General features: G+C 45.5%; 1 protein-coding gene across 7 annotated transcripts in view; it reads right to left on the minus strand.

The window, feature by feature from the left end:
• Nucleotides 1-18,733, minus strand: part of LOC132470066 (plasma membrane calcium-transporting ATPase 1-like) — a 47,869-nt gene that overhangs the window by 11,161 nt on the left and 17,975 nt on the right. For 5 of the 7 annotated variants that reach the window (XM_060068213.1, XM_060068210.1, XM_060068207.1 and 2 more), the window contains exons 3-16: nt 17,329-17,526; nt 16,794-17,051; nt 14,487-14,612; nt 14,146-14,271; nt 11,858-11,893; nt 7,807-7,980; nt 6,988-7,202; nt 6,488-6,730; nt 5,099-5,340; nt 3,786-4,023; nt 2,469-2,648; nt 1,311-1,398; nt 617-723; nt 100-291 (exon numbers count right to left, since the gene is read on the minus strand). In XM_060068213.1, coding sequence (XP_059924196.1) covers nt 100-291; nt 617-723; nt 1,311-1,398; nt 2,469-2,648; nt 3,786-4,023; nt 5,099-5,340; nt 6,488-6,730; nt 6,988-7,202; nt 7,807-7,980; nt 11,858-11,893; nt 14,146-14,271; nt 14,487-14,612; nt 16,794-17,051; nt 17,329-17,526 — 2,423 coding nt within the window. The remainder of the gene's footprint in view (nt 1-99; nt 292-616; nt 724-1,310; nt 1,399-2,468; nt 2,649-3,785; nt 4,024-5,098; nt 5,341-6,487; nt 6,731-6,987; nt 7,203-7,806; nt 7,981-11,857; nt 11,894-14,145; nt 14,272-14,486; nt 14,613-16,793; nt 17,052-17,328; nt 17,527-18,733) is intronic. The other 2 variants (XM_060068211.1, XM_060068209.1) reach the window with 1 other exon arrangement.

Consider the following 18,733-nt stretch of genomic DNA (forward strand, 5'->3'; position numbering starts at 1 on the left):
AATCTTTTGAATCTTATTTGTATCCAACATAATGTAACGTTAGGAAAGCAGCTAATACAGCTGTAGCTTGGTTCCCATATGTAGGGTCTGGCTGCTCACCTGGGTGATGCAGGCCCCCGTGAAGGCCACGATCACCGCCACAACGTTGACCGTCAGCTGGAACTGCAGGAACTTGGAGATGCTGTCGTATACGTTCCTCCCCCACATCACCGCCTTCACGATGCTGCTGAAGTTGTCGTCGGTGAGGATGATATCGGAGGCCTCCTTGGCCACGTCAGTGCCGGCGATACCCTGAGGGACACGGAGGAACATACAAAGGATCAAGACAACGCAGAGGCAGACAGCAGGGCTTTGGTCTGCAACAATCAGGGGCTGCAGAAGACCTTGGAACAGAAAAGGAACTTGTGGTTCCATGCTATGAAACCCTGCCCCATTTGTTGAAATGTTTTGCCACTCTGATTGGCTCGTCGTGGAATATTGATATGTCATTATGAGGTCTAACGACCTAGACATTTATGATGATGATCAGGCTACAAATGTCCTTAAATCCTAAGCAAATTGTTTAAATGGGACCGAAAGGAGGCGCCCCAACAATGCTTTACATAGTCACATGTACCATAGCGAATCCAACATCGGCTTTCTTGAGGGCGGGCCCGTCGTTGGTGCCATCCCCGGTCACCGCCACCACCTGCCTGGTCTCCCCCACGGTGCTGTCGATGATGCCTGCACCACAGCACAGGGAGAACAGCTCTCATTTAATCGGGGAACATGGAGACCAACCACATGCACCTGACAGAGACGTCAATAGATCTCTCTAGGTGTTGATTTGGAACAGAAACTGATCTTTTGGTAAGCGTCACATCGGCATTGTTTACACTAAATAAATATCTTGATTCATCCAGAATGTATCTAAATCTTTAAACGTGTTTGAGTTCAACAGAAAGATCTGAGGGCCTGCGAATGATGGCTTACACATTTTGGGCAAGGTTTTCAATAATCTTGCCAAATAAACAAATGTAATAATTTGTTCATTAAACAGATTATAGTTGTATAGGTCTTAAAGAAATGATCATATTTGAACTGAAAGACTCCGACACTATCTTCATGAATTAACATTACTTCAATCACCATATCACTTATCACAATAACTGCAAATATCCACAGCAAATATAATGATATGCGGGAAGTTTCACTAATGGCTGAAGAAGCGTTCTCAGATGGTTAGTGAATTGTACTTCCTCTCTGAACATACCCCAGCTCTGTTTCAGAGGGGAACAGTGGAATAATGCCGTTGTGGAGCATTGACCTACCTTTAACTAGGGTGTGTTTGTCGGTGGGTGAAGACCGGGCCAGGACACGCAGGTTGGGCCAGACCTTGTCCAGACGTTCTTGTTCAACCTTGTGTTCAGAAGAGTGAAGTGTTACATTTCACTTTGAATCAATTCAATATCTCGACAACACATTCACAATAGTAAGTATATCATTTTCTAGCAGATGTGCTCATTTAACTCATATGGTTCATCTGTAATATAGTTGTATAATCTCATGAATGGACAGAGGCAGCTTCTGTCAGAACCCAATCCAAATACGGAATTCGGCAAAGCACAAATTCAAACCTTTATTTCATTCAAATACCCCCCAATTTTTGGGGGGGGAAATATAGAGGAAAAAAATAAATAGCGTGGTCGGCATTCAATATATGCAATATATTTTATATATTAGTATAGTATTTTTGCTCAACCTACACCTGCGGACGTACAGGAAGACAGCAGAGTGTAAGAGAGAGCAGACTGAGGAACAGCGCATGCTTAGTAACATAAGGAAAACGTAGTACATTGGTACGTCACTATTCTGTTTTAATCGGTTTTCTTTTGACCGTTCACGGTTTACTGAGGTAGTTTATCATAACGTGACCTCTCTTTTGTATTCCTGTTTGAACCTGCACTATGCTAAGCAGAGTTTGTTTGACACGGGGTAGCTCTGCTCTGAAGTGGAGCTGGTTTACCGCTCAGTGGAGCTGGTTCACCACTCAGAGGAGATCAGCCCAGCCTGCTAGCCCGTTTTCTGTTGTTTTATATTCTGTTCAGCATCCTCCAATAGGACGCTGGGAGCGGGGTCACTGTTCACTCATCAGTTAACTTTATTGGTTTGAGTGTGGATAAGGACATGGATGTTAGGTTTAAAATGATTTTCTTTTCAATTATGTTCATGGTTATACATGTTTATGAAAACCATAAACCAACATTCATTAAAGGTAGGATAGGAGGTACGGTGCAAGGATCATTGATTGGCCCGAGACCCGGCCAATCAGGGACTGTGTCTCAGTCGATGACGTGACCGGGCCAATCAGGGACGGTGTCTTAGTCGATGACGTAAAATACAGGCCACAAGACCTAGAATATGCACTAACCGGTGGACGCCAATCTATTCCACCCCTCCTCAATAGCACCGATAGCAGTCCGTCTCACCTCTCCTTTGTCGTTGCGGATCTGTAGGTTGAATTCCTTGCCTTCCATACACAAGAAGTCCTCCCCGGGCAGAAGGATGCCACACTTGGTTGCTATGGCGCGGGCTGTGTTGATGTTGTCGCCGGTGACCATGCGCACAGTGATGCCAGCACGTTGACACTTTGAGATGGCATCTGGTACCTAGAGGAGTCAGAGAGATGCCTCATGTCAGTGTCCTCCAATGAACACTCCTGGTAAACATGTTCCATGTCTGGGTTAAGCACAAGACAACCATGTTCATGGAACCCGCTGTGCGGTTGACAAGTTGACTTGTTTGCCTTCCTCTTAAATAAATACTGTTTTGAAAGAGAACAAACGAAACAAACATGTTTATTAATGAGGCTTTACTGTTTGTGTTTCACTCCACACCTATGTTTAACCCTATAGCATGGAACCAGATTCAACCTGTATTTTTAACCTGATGATAAACACTCTGGTGCTGTGCTATGTGGGGCTATGAGCCCTAATGCTTTTTACATTCCACTCATGAGGTGGGGGCTCCTGACTGGAGGGCTGACATCACTCACATTTTCCATGTTCATAAAGTATATATTAGAAATAGAGATCATCTGCAAAGTTATTCATTTACATTCAGACTTATTCTACTAAAAACACCCACTCCTCTAGACTCTGTTCATCGTCATGGTGACGGTGCTTTTAAACGAGCTCTGCCTAACAAACGCTAGGCAGTGAGTCACAGATTCCCTGCCAGGGAAAGCGGCTAACATTTCCATCTATGGATTCCCCCTCACTGGCAGTGGGGCTGTGATGGAGAGAAATATCACTGGCACCTTTACTGCATAAACTAAACATAAAACAGTGACATGAGCTCTACTCCATCTTAAGCCTGAGTTTAGTTGTCCAGGTGTAAGCCTTACACATGCCAGGCCGCTGCAACAACGTTATTCTAAAACAACGTTATGAGCTCAGTAGCTGAGTCAAATTGAAGACTGATGGCGGTGCTCTAGCATAACTTATTCTAATATTTCAGGGAATTTGAATGAACTTGTTCTAAATACATTTCCACGTGTTACTGATCCAACCAGTTTTTGGGGTTATAAGTGGATTCTCTCTAATCCCAAAACTCAAATGTGAGCAAAAGTGACCTGTGGGAGAACGTCTGCATCAGTTGGACCAGACATTAAACAGTGAGTGTTTTTAATGGCCGAGCAGCCAGTGTGTGAGGGGGCCACTCTGAACTATGCATGCACCTCATCCTCTGGACATTGTTCAGAGTTAACATGTTGTACTGGCTTCACGGCTCCTGGTTCCTCCTACCTCGGGTCTGACGGGGTCCTCGATGCCCACCACCACGATGCAGGTGAGGTCGTTCAGGATGTCGTTCTCGTTGTCCCAGTTGGGCTCGCCGGCCTCGGCGGGGAAGTCGCGGTAGGCCACGCAGATGGTGCGCAGGCCGTCGCAGGCCATGGGCTCGATCACGCGGCGCACCATGTCGTCGCGGTCCTTGGGGCTGAAGCTACGCGGCTTACCTTTGGTGTCCAAGATGTGGGAGCATCTTGGGGAGGAGGATTCAGAAGAAAACAGGGACAAATCACCATCGGATCGTCATTGCTCAATCCGTACGTTCACTGGCTCTTTGAGGCACTTCATGTACGCACCTATTGTATGTCATACGTCCTAGCACAAAATAAATAAAAAGTACTCAGTAGTGTAGCTTTTATCCTAGCTCCAGGGGTTTCTCTAGAAAAAATTCACAAGGGGGAAAACGTCAATGGCGAGCGAGCAAAGCGACCGTGCGGGGGGGAAGGTGTGGAAGGGGGGTTTTCCCCCCTTCCACGGTGCGGAGCTTTTGAAAATTTGAGGTACAAATGGATCATTCTGAGGCTTGTGAAGGACCAGTATGTTGACTCGTATAGTAAGGCCAAATTACTCAAAATGGCTAAGTTACCATAGATGCAGAACATTACATACAGTAATGTATATAGAAAAAAAAACACGTACTTCGGGAACCTGCTGGAAGAACACTTTATCTTTATTATTTAAATTTCTTCTCAGACACTCAGATTCACTGAACTGATAAATTTGGTTCGGGAGAAGCGATAAAAGCCCGCCTACACTGTAAACTGATTGGTTGACTTACCGATCCAGGCCAATCAGGAGGCGCCTGAGGCTCACGTGCACACTGCCTCATGCACAGTTTCTAGATCCCTCTCTGTTGTGCTGCGCGCTCGCTACACAGATGCGAACGCGGTTAGGAGCACGTCTGTCTCCTGTGCGCGGTCTTGCTCGCTCGCTCTCCATTCCGGGAGATTTTAAGTAATTAAACATTTTCGACAAGGAGGCGCTGGGTTGAAACAAGGAGGCGCAGCGCCCCTCTTTCCCGGTTTAGATTAACCCCTGCTAGCTCCCTTGGTTGTGTCCAGGGAATGGGTTAACCTAGTGATTGTTAGTGCTTTGCAATTGGTTCTATGAACATCCTTACTGTACCAACAGCGATATATTGTTCCACCTTCTTCTGACAAATGTATTGTTATTGTAAGTCGCTTTAGATAACAGCGTCTGCAAAAGGCCCCTAATGTAAATGGATCTGGATGGAGCCACAGGGCCCGGTCGGGAGTGGCCTCTCTTACTTGCGCAGGACGATCTCGGAGGCCCCTTTGCTGTACATGCGGAAGCTTCCATCGGCGTTCTTCAGCACCGTGCTCATGGACTTGCGGGAGGAGTTGAAGGTGTACACCTTGTACAGCTTCTCCTCTGGGATCTCGTCCCTGATTGGCTGGTAGTCTCTCTTGAGCTCCAGCACAAGACCCAACAGGGAGCACTCCGTCTTGTTGCCCACGTGACGCGGGAGGCCTCCCTCTCTCTCTGGGGGCTGGGGAGAACCGGGACATGATATAATGGTTACAAGGTTTGGATATCCACCATATTACTAGTGGCAGTGACTTTTGATTTAAGTCCTGCTGATGAGCCCTAGCCTTGAATGCCCAGTGCCAAATTAATAATTCATAATTAATTCTGCCCCACACTGACCCATCCAGCAACACCAGCCCTCTTTTAAAAGGAAATTCCTAGTAACAGACTCTAGTTTATGCAATGTCAGTGTGTTGCTTTTAAAGTAGCGCATGCATTGGACTTTTTCTACTTGTAAAGGCCTCCCTCAGCCTAAGCAGACATTATATTTGGTATAATTGAACCACTCTAATATAATAATAGGATGTTGTATCACAAAGTTGGTGTGACAGTCTACAGGTGAGTGAAACTCTAGTCGGAAATGTGATCTGATTCATTTGGTGGCATAAGGCATTGTAGGCTGTGTTATAGGATTTAGAGCTGAAGTGAATTCAGTTTTCCTCCCGACACACACTCGGTATTGGAGACCCTCCCCCCCATGGTAGGATGAACACGGGCCAGCATTCAGCCTGCATTCAGCCAGCTTTCAGCCAGCATTTAGATCCACACAATTGTACAAACTACTAGAATTTTTGTAATGTTTTAACACAAAAAACATTGGAAATCGTCTTTCAAAATGGGCAGAATACTCATGTGCTGCATTCACTGGTCATATGGACCAATCACCACATGAGGTGGTTCTGCTACATGCAGTAACCTGACTTCCTGTCCAGTGGCCCTGGTCCATGCAGTAACCAGACCTCCTGTCTAGTGGCCCTGGTCCATGCAGTAACCAGACCTCCTGTCTAGTGGCCCTGGTCCATGCAGTAACCAGACCTTCTGTCTAGTGGTCCTGCTCCATGCAGTAACCAGACCTCCTGTCTAGTGGCCCTGGTCCATGCAGTAACCAGACCTCCTGTCTAGTGGTCCTGGTCCATGCAGTAACCAGACCTCCTGTCTAATGGCCCTGGTCCATGCAGTAACCAGACCTCCTGTCTAGTGGCCCTGGTCCATGCAGTAACCAGACCTCCTGTCTAGTGGTCCTGGTCCATGCAGTAACCAGACCTCCTGTCTAGTGGCCCTGGTCCATGCAGTAACCAGACCTCCTGTCTGCACATGAGGAGCCTCACCAGGATCTTGGTGGTGTAGGCAGAGTTGATGGAGATGCTGTTGACCAGGACCTCCAGCGTGTCAGGCATGATGGCGTCGGGCTCAGGGACGGACTTGTAGTGGGTGTCCCCCACGTAGGCCTGCACCACCGTCATGCGGTTCATGGTCAGCGTTCCCGTCTTGTCCGAGCAGATGGCCGTGGCGTTACCCATAGTTTCGCAGGCGTCCAGGTGGCGCACCAGGTTGTTGTCCTTCATCATTTTCTACCGGGAGATAAAAGGACAGGAAAGTGAACCACCTCAAACGGTATTCACCTACATCATACAAGCAGTAGCCACGTAAAGCCAAATAATGTACGTAATTGTTAGGCGCTTGAAAGAGACATTATGACAGGATATGCTACATTACTGATACAGTATTGACCATAATATGTAATTCAAGTGTTTCTCCAATTTAAATGTCAAGTCTAGTGTGGGGAATGCCCTGAGGTTAGCCGTCAGTGTCTGAAGGGGTCCCTCACCTTGACGGAGTAGGCCAGGGAGATGGTGACGGCCAGGGGGAGCCCCTCGGGCACCGCCACCACCAGAACCGTCACCCCGATGATGAAGAACTTGACAAAGTACTGGATGTAGATGGGGGTGCACTCTGACTCCCAGGTGCGGCCCTGAACCCCGAAGGTGTCGATGACGAAGTACAGTATGAGGATGATGACGGTGACGGCGGACATAATGAGGCCTGGGAGAAGAAGCAGGATGATGAAGTCACAATTATTTGGGTTCGGCATCGTTACTCATAAACTCTTGCTTATATTCCAGATATAAAAAAAGATTGAGACAATGCCAGGATAATTCGACTTTACCTACTGCATCAAATTATTTTGTTTGAACTTATTTGAATGATTCAAAATACACATATCATTTGCCACATAAAAAGAAATTGCTCTACCTTTTTGGTTGAGTTGTGTACTTTCATTTTATCAATTGTTTCAACCATAACCAAACCCAAAGAAACACTGCGGTGGATTTGGTAAAATTGCCCGTTAAGGTCGTCTCATCCCTCCCCCCACCCCCTAACTTCCAGGGAAACGGTATCTAGCAGAGACCTGCTCTGCTGAAATTTGATTTCAGTATCCGTCCAGCTTACTGTGTTGTGCTGCTATGACAGATGGCTCCTAACCAGCCACCAGATAATGCGTAGGCTAACGTTCTAATGTTACCGCAACGCTCAGAAAGTCATGTAGAGTAGGATTTTTTTTGACCACGGATATCAGCACTGGGCTGACGCAGTAGCAGAACCAAGCATGGATTCAAAAGCCTCACTTTGTGTGCCTGTCTCTTACCAGCCTTCCCGATCTGCACAGCCAGTCTGGTGAGCTTTCCCTGGAGCACAGACTTCTCCTTCTTAGTGACGTTGACCTTCTTCACTGGCTTCAGCTCCTCCTTCTCCTCCGACTCGGCCGCCTCCTCGCTCTTCAGGGGCTGGATCTCCAGAGCAATGCCATCCTGGGTCTTGGCTGGAGGGAGGCGGGTGAACAAGCAGGGGGGGTGTGATGAGGGGAGAGGGCACGGGTAGAGGGTAGAGGCAGCAGTGATGAGGGGAGAGGGCATGGGTAGAGGGAAGAGGCAGCAGAACAAAACAAAGATGTGATGAGAAGAGAGGAGAGAGGGTAAAAGGTACAGAGATGGAAAAGACAGGGTAGACCGAATGTTTGGAAAGGTTAATGTAGGGATTCAAAAGGAATTCAATAGGAGAAAGTGAAGGAGTTTGGTTGACATCAAGAAAGAGTAAAGGTCGGGGTAAAGGTTTCGGCGGGCAAACATAAGTGATGGAGTGGAAGTGGAATTGGGCATTTGCAAAATAAGTACAAAAATAAATGAAAAGACGAGGAGGATTGAGGACAGGTTTGGGATAAAGGGGATACAGGGTAGAGAGGCAGATAATGTGTCAACATTGAAGCTTGAAGAAGAGAAAAAATGGCAGACACCCTGGCTATTAGGATTCATAAATAATAAGAATATTGATAAAGATATATTCTTGGAGGTCAAACTAGTGAGATTGATTTTATTCATTGCTATTCATTCCTGAAGTGTTACTTCTAAAAATACAATATTTTTTTTTACTGCAGTAAATATAATACATTAAGTGTGTTCTTCATCACATTGCTACTATTGGTGGCTGGGCCAGCTCTCCTGACCCACACAAAGGTGCACATTGGTAATAAAATACATTAAAGATCTACCATTAACAAGATCAGCTTACCAAAACATTAATTATACATATAGTCGTTATTGGAAGAAGTCACAGATTTAAGAAAGGGAGCCATCCAATCATGGTGGAGGACTGAATAAGTCCTCCACCATGAATAAATTAACAATTGAATCGGCTAAATGTAATCTTGAACACTTGCAAACCGGTTATGGGAGATTAGCATGTGCCCTAAGAAAGATAGCGGTAGGAAAAAGAAAAGACACGAAACAGCGATCACACAACAATGTCTGGAAACCAGTGGAAATATCAGAGCTAAGATACAGTGAAGGAGGCAGACGTGGAGACCACATGACTATGTGCTCAATCATCGGCTATCCATCTACAGTGCTCTGTGCTCCATCTCTAACGGACTTCATTTAGTGTCTTTCAGTGTGCCGTGAGTGTGTGTAAAGCTATTTGATCATGAAACACATCATGCTTATATCTCCGTTTACCATCTCATTAAGACACTTAAAAAAAATCCAGTCAAAGGAATCATAATGCTTTTTGTTGAAAAATACAGCCAGTCAAACCAAGTGAGACTGATATACAAATGCCCCATGACAGATTGGAGTAACAAAGTAGGAGAAGATTGCCCTTCACTCACACAGCCACAGAATGGGCCCCACTGGCAGACTGACGCCGGTAGGGGACCAGGTTCAAGCTGCCATCTCAAGGCCAACACCCCCGGCAGGGTCACTGTGAAGACCTTGTGACACTCACAGAAACCGTTTCACTCCCTCACTAAGAGAAGTCATGGCAACACCATCCTAAAGACCCCCCGAGCTAGACCTTTGGTTTGATTACGAAACTCAATTAAAAAGGGCCAACATGTGCTCAACCTTGAGATGGCAGCAAACTCAGACACAGTCTCAGAGTGTCCCTTGGACAGATGCAATACTCAACCACTGGACCACACACACACACACACACACACACACACACACAGACAACAGAGAGAGGAGGGGTAATGGAGCAAGTGTGGGTCACAACATAAAATACACTTTACAACACGTTTAACAGTGAGGTCTTAAAGTAAATGGATGAATAAATAACCAAATAACACTAGATTACAACAACACAGTTATAAAGGAGATACCCTCAAAATAAAACCACAATACCAAACTCCAACGATAATCAAAGAGTGAGCGTTGATGGTAAAGTAAGAAATCCTGTAAGCAACATCCCATGGAGACAGAGGCAGAGAGCAGGAGAAGAACCGGGAACAGAGAAACAGTGAGCTTGTGACACTTGCTACAAAGAGAGTCAAACACCGGTTACAAGACAGCATGAGCCCCGGGCAACAGCCCGGAAGAAGGCAACAGTGACATAAACAAGATAATTCAAAGGAAAAACTGAAAATGGAAAACACATGAGAAAACATGACTGCCCACTGGTATATTCTGAAAGGTGCAACTCCCACACAGCAGAGTCACAGAGTCAGTCTCCACACTGACTCCTGCTTCTCGCACACCTTCTGGGTTCATGGGCTCTGCTCGTTTGCTTACTGAGCCCGGTATGGTGATAGAGATCTAGTTCAGCTAGAGCTCAGAGTGTGGAGGAGATGAGCTTGTTGGTGGTGTAGGCAGGTCTGAATGGCCACTAAGGAGGGCGAGACCATGTGGAAGGATGGAGCTGTCTAAATAATGACCAATATAATACTCCAAAAATATGCAGCCAATATTCTCTTAATATTTTGATAAAATGTATTGAATTGAAAGCTTAGAGGAAATGAATAACTTTTTTTACTTACTCATTTTAACACACAGAAACAGACACACACACACACACACACACACACCGTCTGTTTGCAGCAGATGCCAAACCCGTGGGAGGTACAGGGTTAGATAATGTGTGTTTGTGTATATTTGTGTGCGTGTGTGTGTGTGTGTGTGTGTGTGCGCGCATGTGTGTGTGTGCATGTGTGGGTCTGCATGTGTGTGTGTGTGTGTTAGTGCGTACGTGTGCGCAAGTGTATGTGTGGGAGACAGGACCGTGCGATTCGCACCGAGCCCAGGAGTCAGAGGGAGGGAGTCGGGGCGTGGCGGAGGATGCTTTTCGCTGCAGGGACTTTGCAACCTCTCCCCTGACGGTGGGGTTGTGGTGAAGACACACAAACACGCTTCAGTTACCAGGCAGACGCAGCCAAGAAAAGGCTTGGGCAGAAAATATAGAAAGAATACATGGATTCTGAATAACATGAGAAAGCCCATGGGAGCAGTAATTACAAGCAACATAGTATGACTCATTAGTAAGGTTTAATATTAGGTCTCATTGGAAAAGGTTTACTCGAAATATAGAAGGACTCATTAGAAAGGTTAACTAGAGATAAATAAGGACTCATTAGAAAGGTTAACTAGCAACCTACTAGGACTCATCAGAAAGGTTAACTAGCAAACTACTAGGTCTCATTAGAAAGGTTAACTAGCAACCTGCTAGGTCTCATTAGGTTAACTATCAACTACTAGGTCTCATTAGAAAGGTTAACTAGCAACCTGCTAGGTCTCATTAGAAGGTTAACTACCAACTACTAGGTCTCATTAGAAAGGTTAACTTGCCACCTGCTTTGTCTCATTAGAAAGGTTAACTAGATACCTTCTAGGTCTCATTAGAAAGGATAACTAGAATCCTGATAGGCCTCTTCTAAAAAGGAGTGCAAACCACCTTCTCCTGGATGCATGTAGTCCACACAACAGCCCACGTTGGATGCCCAGTCTTCATCTATACTGTGTAATAAAACAGAACTATTGACTGCAGCTGCTGGAGGTACGTTTAAGAGCCAATCACTGAAATGGCATAGCCATCTGTCAGCTACAGTGATTGAAATGTGCGGTGAAAATATGTCTTTTGAGACGCCTGCGCCTTCCTTTGTGTAAGACCTGCTGTGAGAGTTGCACCTTTGTTTATAGGTCATGTCACGGTGAGTCCCTGATGCAGCAGCAGGTAGAGGTCAAAGAATGGCTGTGGGGAATGGAGCGAGGGGAGAGAGATGACAGAGAGAGAGAGAGCTACAGACAGACAGGCGGACGGGAGGCCGACATTAGATTCCCAGCAACCCACTGAATGGAAGGAGTTGAAGTCAAAGTAGGCAAAAAGGAGGAAAGAGGAGAAAGGATGAGGTCATGGAGGGAGGGAGGGGTTACCTTTGTTGCGATTCTCAGGGGGTCCTTGTTTTTTACCTGTTCGGACAGAGGAGAGAGGGCGGAATGCTGATAACATGACTCAAAGGAAAGAGGAAAAACAAATCATAGAACTGAGGAAAAATGCAGAGGTCACAAACTGATATAACTCCATCTGTATGTCTCTCAGTGTTCGTTTTGTGTGTGTGTGTGTGTGTGTGGGGGGGGGGAGCGAGAGAGAGAGGGCGAGAGAGAGAGATCTAGGCAGTAAGTAATTGTGAATGTAAAACAACCAATTGTGGTTGAATATTTAACAAGTTATTTCAAGGATTCCCATTAACTGACAAAAAACATAAGCAACAGGCCCTGAATAAAAGAGCTACTTAATAAACCCAATGCACACACTTTGTCATTCCCTGGCACGCACACACACACACACACACACACACACACACACACACACACACACACACACACACACACACACACACACACACACACACACACACACACACACACACACACGTAAACAAGTGTGTGTGTGTGTGTGTGTATAGAACAGATGCCTAAGAACGATTGAATCCACCTAAAGCCTTAGACAGCTTGAACACAAGTCCCAAGGCAGAACGGTCTAGTGACATCTGCTTATGTTGTCAACGTGTGCGGCACAAATACATGTCATTAAATAATTGTTCATGTGATTAGAGTTAAATTGCTAGATTTGATCATTTTAGAGTAAGAGGATAATGGTGACAAGTTCGTCTGGTTTGATTCAACCTTTTCTTTGTCTCGTTTGTGACCAAATATAAATCCGAGCCCAATCCTCTTGCCTTACGCAGACAAACCAAGCTGTTTGAGAAGAGATTCTCAGAGTGTGGATGTGACGGACTAGGTGATCTCAGGGCTCATCCCTGCTGGCTAATTTTTCATCCTTTTTTCAATTCCTCTGAAAGTTCAACATAAACATAATAGTGAGTGATTAACATGTAATTGAAAGAACAATGCTTAACAGTATCTCGGAAAGAAACAGCCCCAAAGGGCTATAAGATGTACCTCAATAGAAAACATGTTACCATCCCCAGCTAATGGCCTCGCTGTTTCCATACTACGCAAGGTACCCAGAATGATCAAAGTGTTTTTTAAAAATACATTTCATAAAGGCCTGGTTATACAAGAAAAAAAAACAGTGTTCAGTGCTGGTCAGAGGCACTTAAGAAAAAAAATTATAATCAGCCAAACACTTAATTCTACCAAATCTGATGCAATTGCGAAACATTAAATATTGATAAAGAGCGGTATCTGTTCAAGTGAATGATACAAACCGCATGGCCTGGTTCCTCCCTCTTTTTCAACACAGTCGTACTGTTTATCAAGTACATCCCAGCATGTGAACACCTTATTCCACTGGTGAATGGATGAATACATGTACACCTTACACTTCATGTTTGCATACATAAGACATACAGATAGCGTTCACAAATGAGGACGTGCATATCAATTTAGCCTAACATTTGAACTAGCTATAACATACCTCAACATGTTGAGAAAATGTTTTCTTGTATACGGATACTTTATCGTAAAAGGCAGTTTGCTGGATAAACCTGATATTTTTCACCAAACATTTAAACTATCCACTGACCGCTCTAAGACCTGAATACATGCGCCAGACGTGCTTTCAGCTTGAAATAATTGACATCAGTTTTGTGAAAAGCTTCAAATTAGCCACCTTAGACGGCCAATTAAAAACGATGATTCCAGCACGAAAAGCATAAGGAGGTGGACAGGGTAGAATCCTTTGTCTTGGGCCAGCCCTCCATGTTCCATCAGATCACTCCTGATCACACGTCCACATGAGGCTCAGCAGCATCCTGTCTACCAATGGCTGTTTGAAGTCTCATCTCAAGAGGGGCACAGAGAGTTCAGTGCATTTCTCCAGAAATACTCCATTTGGAGAGGTAGAAGGGAGACAAGTGTGTATGTTTGTACGACTCTTCTGTAGTCCATTGTGCTGCTGCTGCTGCCGTGTGATGACTCACAGAAGGGATCATGCACTACATTTGAAGATTATTCTGAGATGTGAAACCGCAATTAGAACAATTAGAACAATGAAAGACAGCGTGTCAATGCTGTCTTCCGAATATGCTGCTCTTTGAGGCATTCTAACCCACTTATATCCTGTTTTGCGTTTACTTTCATGGTCACATGCGTTACACAATCAGTATTTACCTGGAAACCCTTTCCCACAACCCCAAACCAAAGCAGCAGCTCCTACGGTAGGAGATTAAAGGGGTTGTGTTTGGTCTGCCTCTTACTTTTCTTGACTTTTTTTTCCTCGTCGCTGTCGCCCGCCCCCAGGAGGGTGAAGATGATGCCGGTCTGGGAGTTGAGGCCCACAGCCGACACAACCATGCGCCCAGAGCCCTCCATCACATGGGTGCCTGGAGAGGGAAGTGCTTATCTTAATGACTTCTGCATCCTTTCATTCACTAACTAATCTCACCACACGTTAATGCTGCACAACAGAAATACGCATACAATTAAATGGATAAAGAAGTAGTGCATAATCCAAGATAGTATTATTGTTGAAATTATTCATAGTCACTTTTTTCCCTTTCTATCTGATTCCATGTGAAGCGAGTGCAGGGGGTCTCACCAGACAGCAGCATGGGGTCCTTGTCCAGGGACTTGCGGACGTGGTCGGACTCGCCCGTCAAAGAGCTCTCGTCGATCTTCAGGTCGTTGCCTTGGATCAGGATGCCGTCGGCTGGCAGAAGGTCCCCTGAATCACCAAGGCAGCGAGGAGTCAGACACCAGAGGTTCATGCTGCTTCATCCATTATTATTCTCCTACTGTGCTACAACACGTCCTTCAAAGCTTCCTCATCCATTATTATTAGGATCACCCTTAAGATGGGTGAGTTCTCCTACTGTACTACAACACGTCCTTCAAAGCTCTTCATGCTTCTACATGTGGTTTCAGAAGTCCTCTTCTGCACTACTCATAGGATGCATGAGCAACACTCACGGTTCAGTTCTACACCGTATGGCGTTGGTGGTTTCATTTGGATTTAGATGTTTTGTAAATTATAACTGTAGCATCATGATCGCTTGGTTTCCAGCAGCTCTTGGATACACAAACCCATCACTAGTGCCGGCCATATAACCTCTAATATATCATGTCATTCACACATGGCTCATCACATCTGGCTGAATCAGACGCCTTAATCCAGATTGGACCACTTCTTCATTAACAAGAGATCAGTGCATCCCTGTCCTGATGAGCGTGACAGGGAGGTGGCTCTCGATCTTCAGAGATCCAGAAACCAGCCCGTTTAAATCTGGTCTGCGGTCCAGTTCCTGACCTCGCCCTGGAGCGCTGCCTGCTCATCTCAGGGACTGCACCTCACTTCACCAGCGTCACCAGCTCACCTGGCCATTTCCCTACGTTATGTATTCATGTATTTATATGTGCCATTTGTTTGGGTCAAAACGCCATTTTCTAGAAAGAATGATGAATTGATTTATTTTTCACTAGATACAATAACTAAATGTGCTCCCAATCTGTGCGCTTTGAAGTAGAACAGCTAGTATAAATGCATATGTACACCTATCTGCATTGCTTTCTGACTCACTACCCCTACATGGTTTATTATTATTTATAATGACCAGGTTCCAGAGACCCGCTCAGCACCAGACTACAACATCTGATTTTGATTGGCTTCGTGACTTGTGTTATTACTTTAATTATATACCAGTAGCTGCTATTCTGATCCTAATGTCAGCCCGTCTGGCCCCTACTAAGCTGAGAAGGAGGAGATCGCCTTGCCACCGCGCTGATGCCACTTATGCTCCTTTTCCACCGACAGTACCCGCTCAACTCGCCCGACCCACCCACCTTTTTTTGCGTTTCCATCGCCAAAATGTGGTACCTGGTACTTTTTTAGTCTCACCTCCGTTGAGCTTCCAGGAGAGCTGATGCTGTACTTTGGTGTATCGTAAACAGGCTGCTGGCCACTGATTGGTCAGAGAGTGACGACAACGGACGAGTGTGACGTCTGAGCCCGACCCCCGACACCAGGTGTTGTGCCGAAAATGAATTCCCCGTCGGAAATCGCAGCCCCTCTCCGCGTTATAGCAGTGTTTATATCATCACAAGATGAGCAACTTGTCACTTGTTGCAACCCAAAACATGAGATATCCCATTCACAATAATGAACTACGAGGGCACTAAAACACGTTATAGTTTACACATCTTACATGTATTCATGATGTGACCCTAGAAAGCACAGACGAAATAAATGAAAGCGCGTTCACACAGCAAGACCGTGCAATGCATAAATTGGTGACCGGAATAAAGTAGCAATGTTAAAAAAGATTGTGTAAGAAAATTTAAAATCAACATTAAATGACCAACGTCATACAAATACAAAGAAAATAAATCTCGTTACGGGCGGAGCCATTTTTGTTGAGAGCGTCATCACTGAACTCGGTATACTCTTAGAATTCCGAGGGGGCCCGACCAAAAGTGGGCGTGCCTCCGAGAAATAACGCAAGAAAGCTGTGCCGCGCTAAGTCGTGGCAAGTTGAGCTGGAACTGTCGGTGGAATGGCGGCACTAGTCATTGGGTTCTCTATTGGATAAAGTGAAGTGGATTCATTTGTAAAATAAAAGTTGTGAAGCACAAACCCTACTTTAATCCACCTTGGGTTGATACTGTTTTAGAATCTGTATCTGTTTGATTCCACTGCTGCCCTGTACTTCCCGCTGTAACATCCACATCCCATCTCAGATGCCCTAGCCCCTCAGTAGTGATCTGAACCTAACCTGCCGCACAGTGGTCTGATTCAGGAGTGCAGGGAACTCCATCTAAATGTACCATACGAATAAAGGAACAGCTCACTGAACATGGTCCTGTTGTTTCAAATGAGTCCCGGCTGGGTGGATGTTCTTGGAGGTCTCACCGTATTTGATCTGCGCGATGTCGCCTGTCACGATCTCCGACACAGGGATCTGGATGACCTGGCCCTTGCGGATGACCGTGAACTTCTGCTCCTGCTCGATGCGGCTCTGCAGCCCGCGGAACTGCTTCTCCTTGGACCAATCGTTGAAGGCTGTGACCAGCACCACGATGGCCACCGAGAAGAGGATGGCGGCGCCCTCGATCCAGCCCGCCTGGGCTTCGCCTTCGTCCTCCACACCGGACGCTGCCTGCCCACAACCTGAGGGGCACAGCGGGGGGGGATGCAGGGGGCAGAGTCAAGACTGCTGTCCTCCACCGAGTCACATGCTCACCATTGGAGATGTGTGGATAAGAAGTGAACACAGCAACACACGAAAGACATCAGCCTGTTGTCCTTCTTTGTTTGATTTTAATTGCATTTCTATGTGCATGCCTCATTTGCACACAATAACGATAGTCAATCACAAGGAGTGTTATTTAGGTCATAAACAATAGAAGATAATGCCTTCCTGATGAATGCGTTTCTTTGCGCTTACTTTCACTGTCCCCCCCTGGTGGATGGTAGAAGGATAAGCCCAGGGATATGATGGCAGCGATCTCCAGGATGATGAGGGTGACATCTTGCAGAGCTTCCCACACCAGTGCCAGGAAACTCTTGGCCTTTTTGGGTGGGATAAAATTCTTCCCGAATGAAGCGTGCCGTTTTTCTAGATCAACAGGGTTGCCAGAAAGACCTGAAAGAGGGAGGAGACACAATTATGATCCTCTATTAATAATAATTAAGTGCAGTGTGCGTGCATGAGTGCGTAGGTCCATGCGTCACCTTATCCACTACTTACTTGACATCCCTAAGCTTTGTGATGCTAGAACACACCTTCCATATATGTACAATATCATCGACATTACAGATTAATTGCATTCATATTTTTCATCTTTTAGGAAGTAAAAACAACACAAAAATGCTCAGTTATGTGAATGCATTTAATCTGTAGAGCAGATGGAACGAAGATAAACCAGCCATTTCCTTACCGGGGCTAGCATGCTATCGCGATTCTTTTTTGAGTTTTGTGAATTAATGCATGAAATGCAACACGCCAGTCTTACAAAATTTATTCTACTAATATTTAGCCTAATTTACCCCCATGTAAATGTGCAATGACGGATTTTACGCCGCTGTCAAACCAGCTGTTCATCAATTGTTAAACATAGAGACCAGACTGTGTCAGTCCATAAGTGGCAGCTTCCATATATAACACTGTTACACTACGAAGGAGACGAGGGTGTGACTTTGAATCCATACAAAAGGCCAATCGCCTGACCCTTTATGCATGATTAAACTCAAGAAGCACAGAGGCTACGCAGGCTAATGCCACAGAGAGTGATGGGAGGCAGAGGACATGGGAGTAAGGGTGGCAGTAAAGATCAGTGACACCTCTTCCCCTGCCTCTTCCTAGATCCCTTCAAAGAGCAGTCTTCCACTCAGCAGGGACAGCTGTGGCCCCATGGCTTATGGCGTGTGTGAAGGACTGCTTAGGCAGGAATGCTCTTGTGTGTACGTCAGCCCATGTAGTTCGTAGCACAATGCTTGCTCTTCACAACACTGCTGTCTTCAATATGCTGACACGAAAACATCAGCTCTGATGCTCTGTGACTCCACTGGTTCACAAAAGAGTTCTACTGAGTGGAGCACTGTGTCTCTTTGCCTCTGAACTCGCAAGACAAAAGAAAGGCCTATGAATTGAAGCATGTGTATGACTCATTTACAACAAATCAAGACGACTGGGTACTGTGCACAAAATATTGCCCCGCAGAATTACCCGAGCAACCCATTATTCCATTGCAGTCATATGACACAAACAAAAAACTTTGATCAGGGGCTAGGGACCTGGATTTCTGGTTATTGATTCCCGATAGAATCTCAAACTAAAATGATTCTATGAA

Source organism: Gadus macrocephalus, chromosome 13, assembly GCF_031168955.1.
Source record: "Gadus macrocephalus chromosome 13, ASM3116895v1".
NCBI lineage: Eukaryota > Metazoa > Chordata > Actinopteri > Gadiformes > Gadidae > Gadus > Gadus macrocephalus.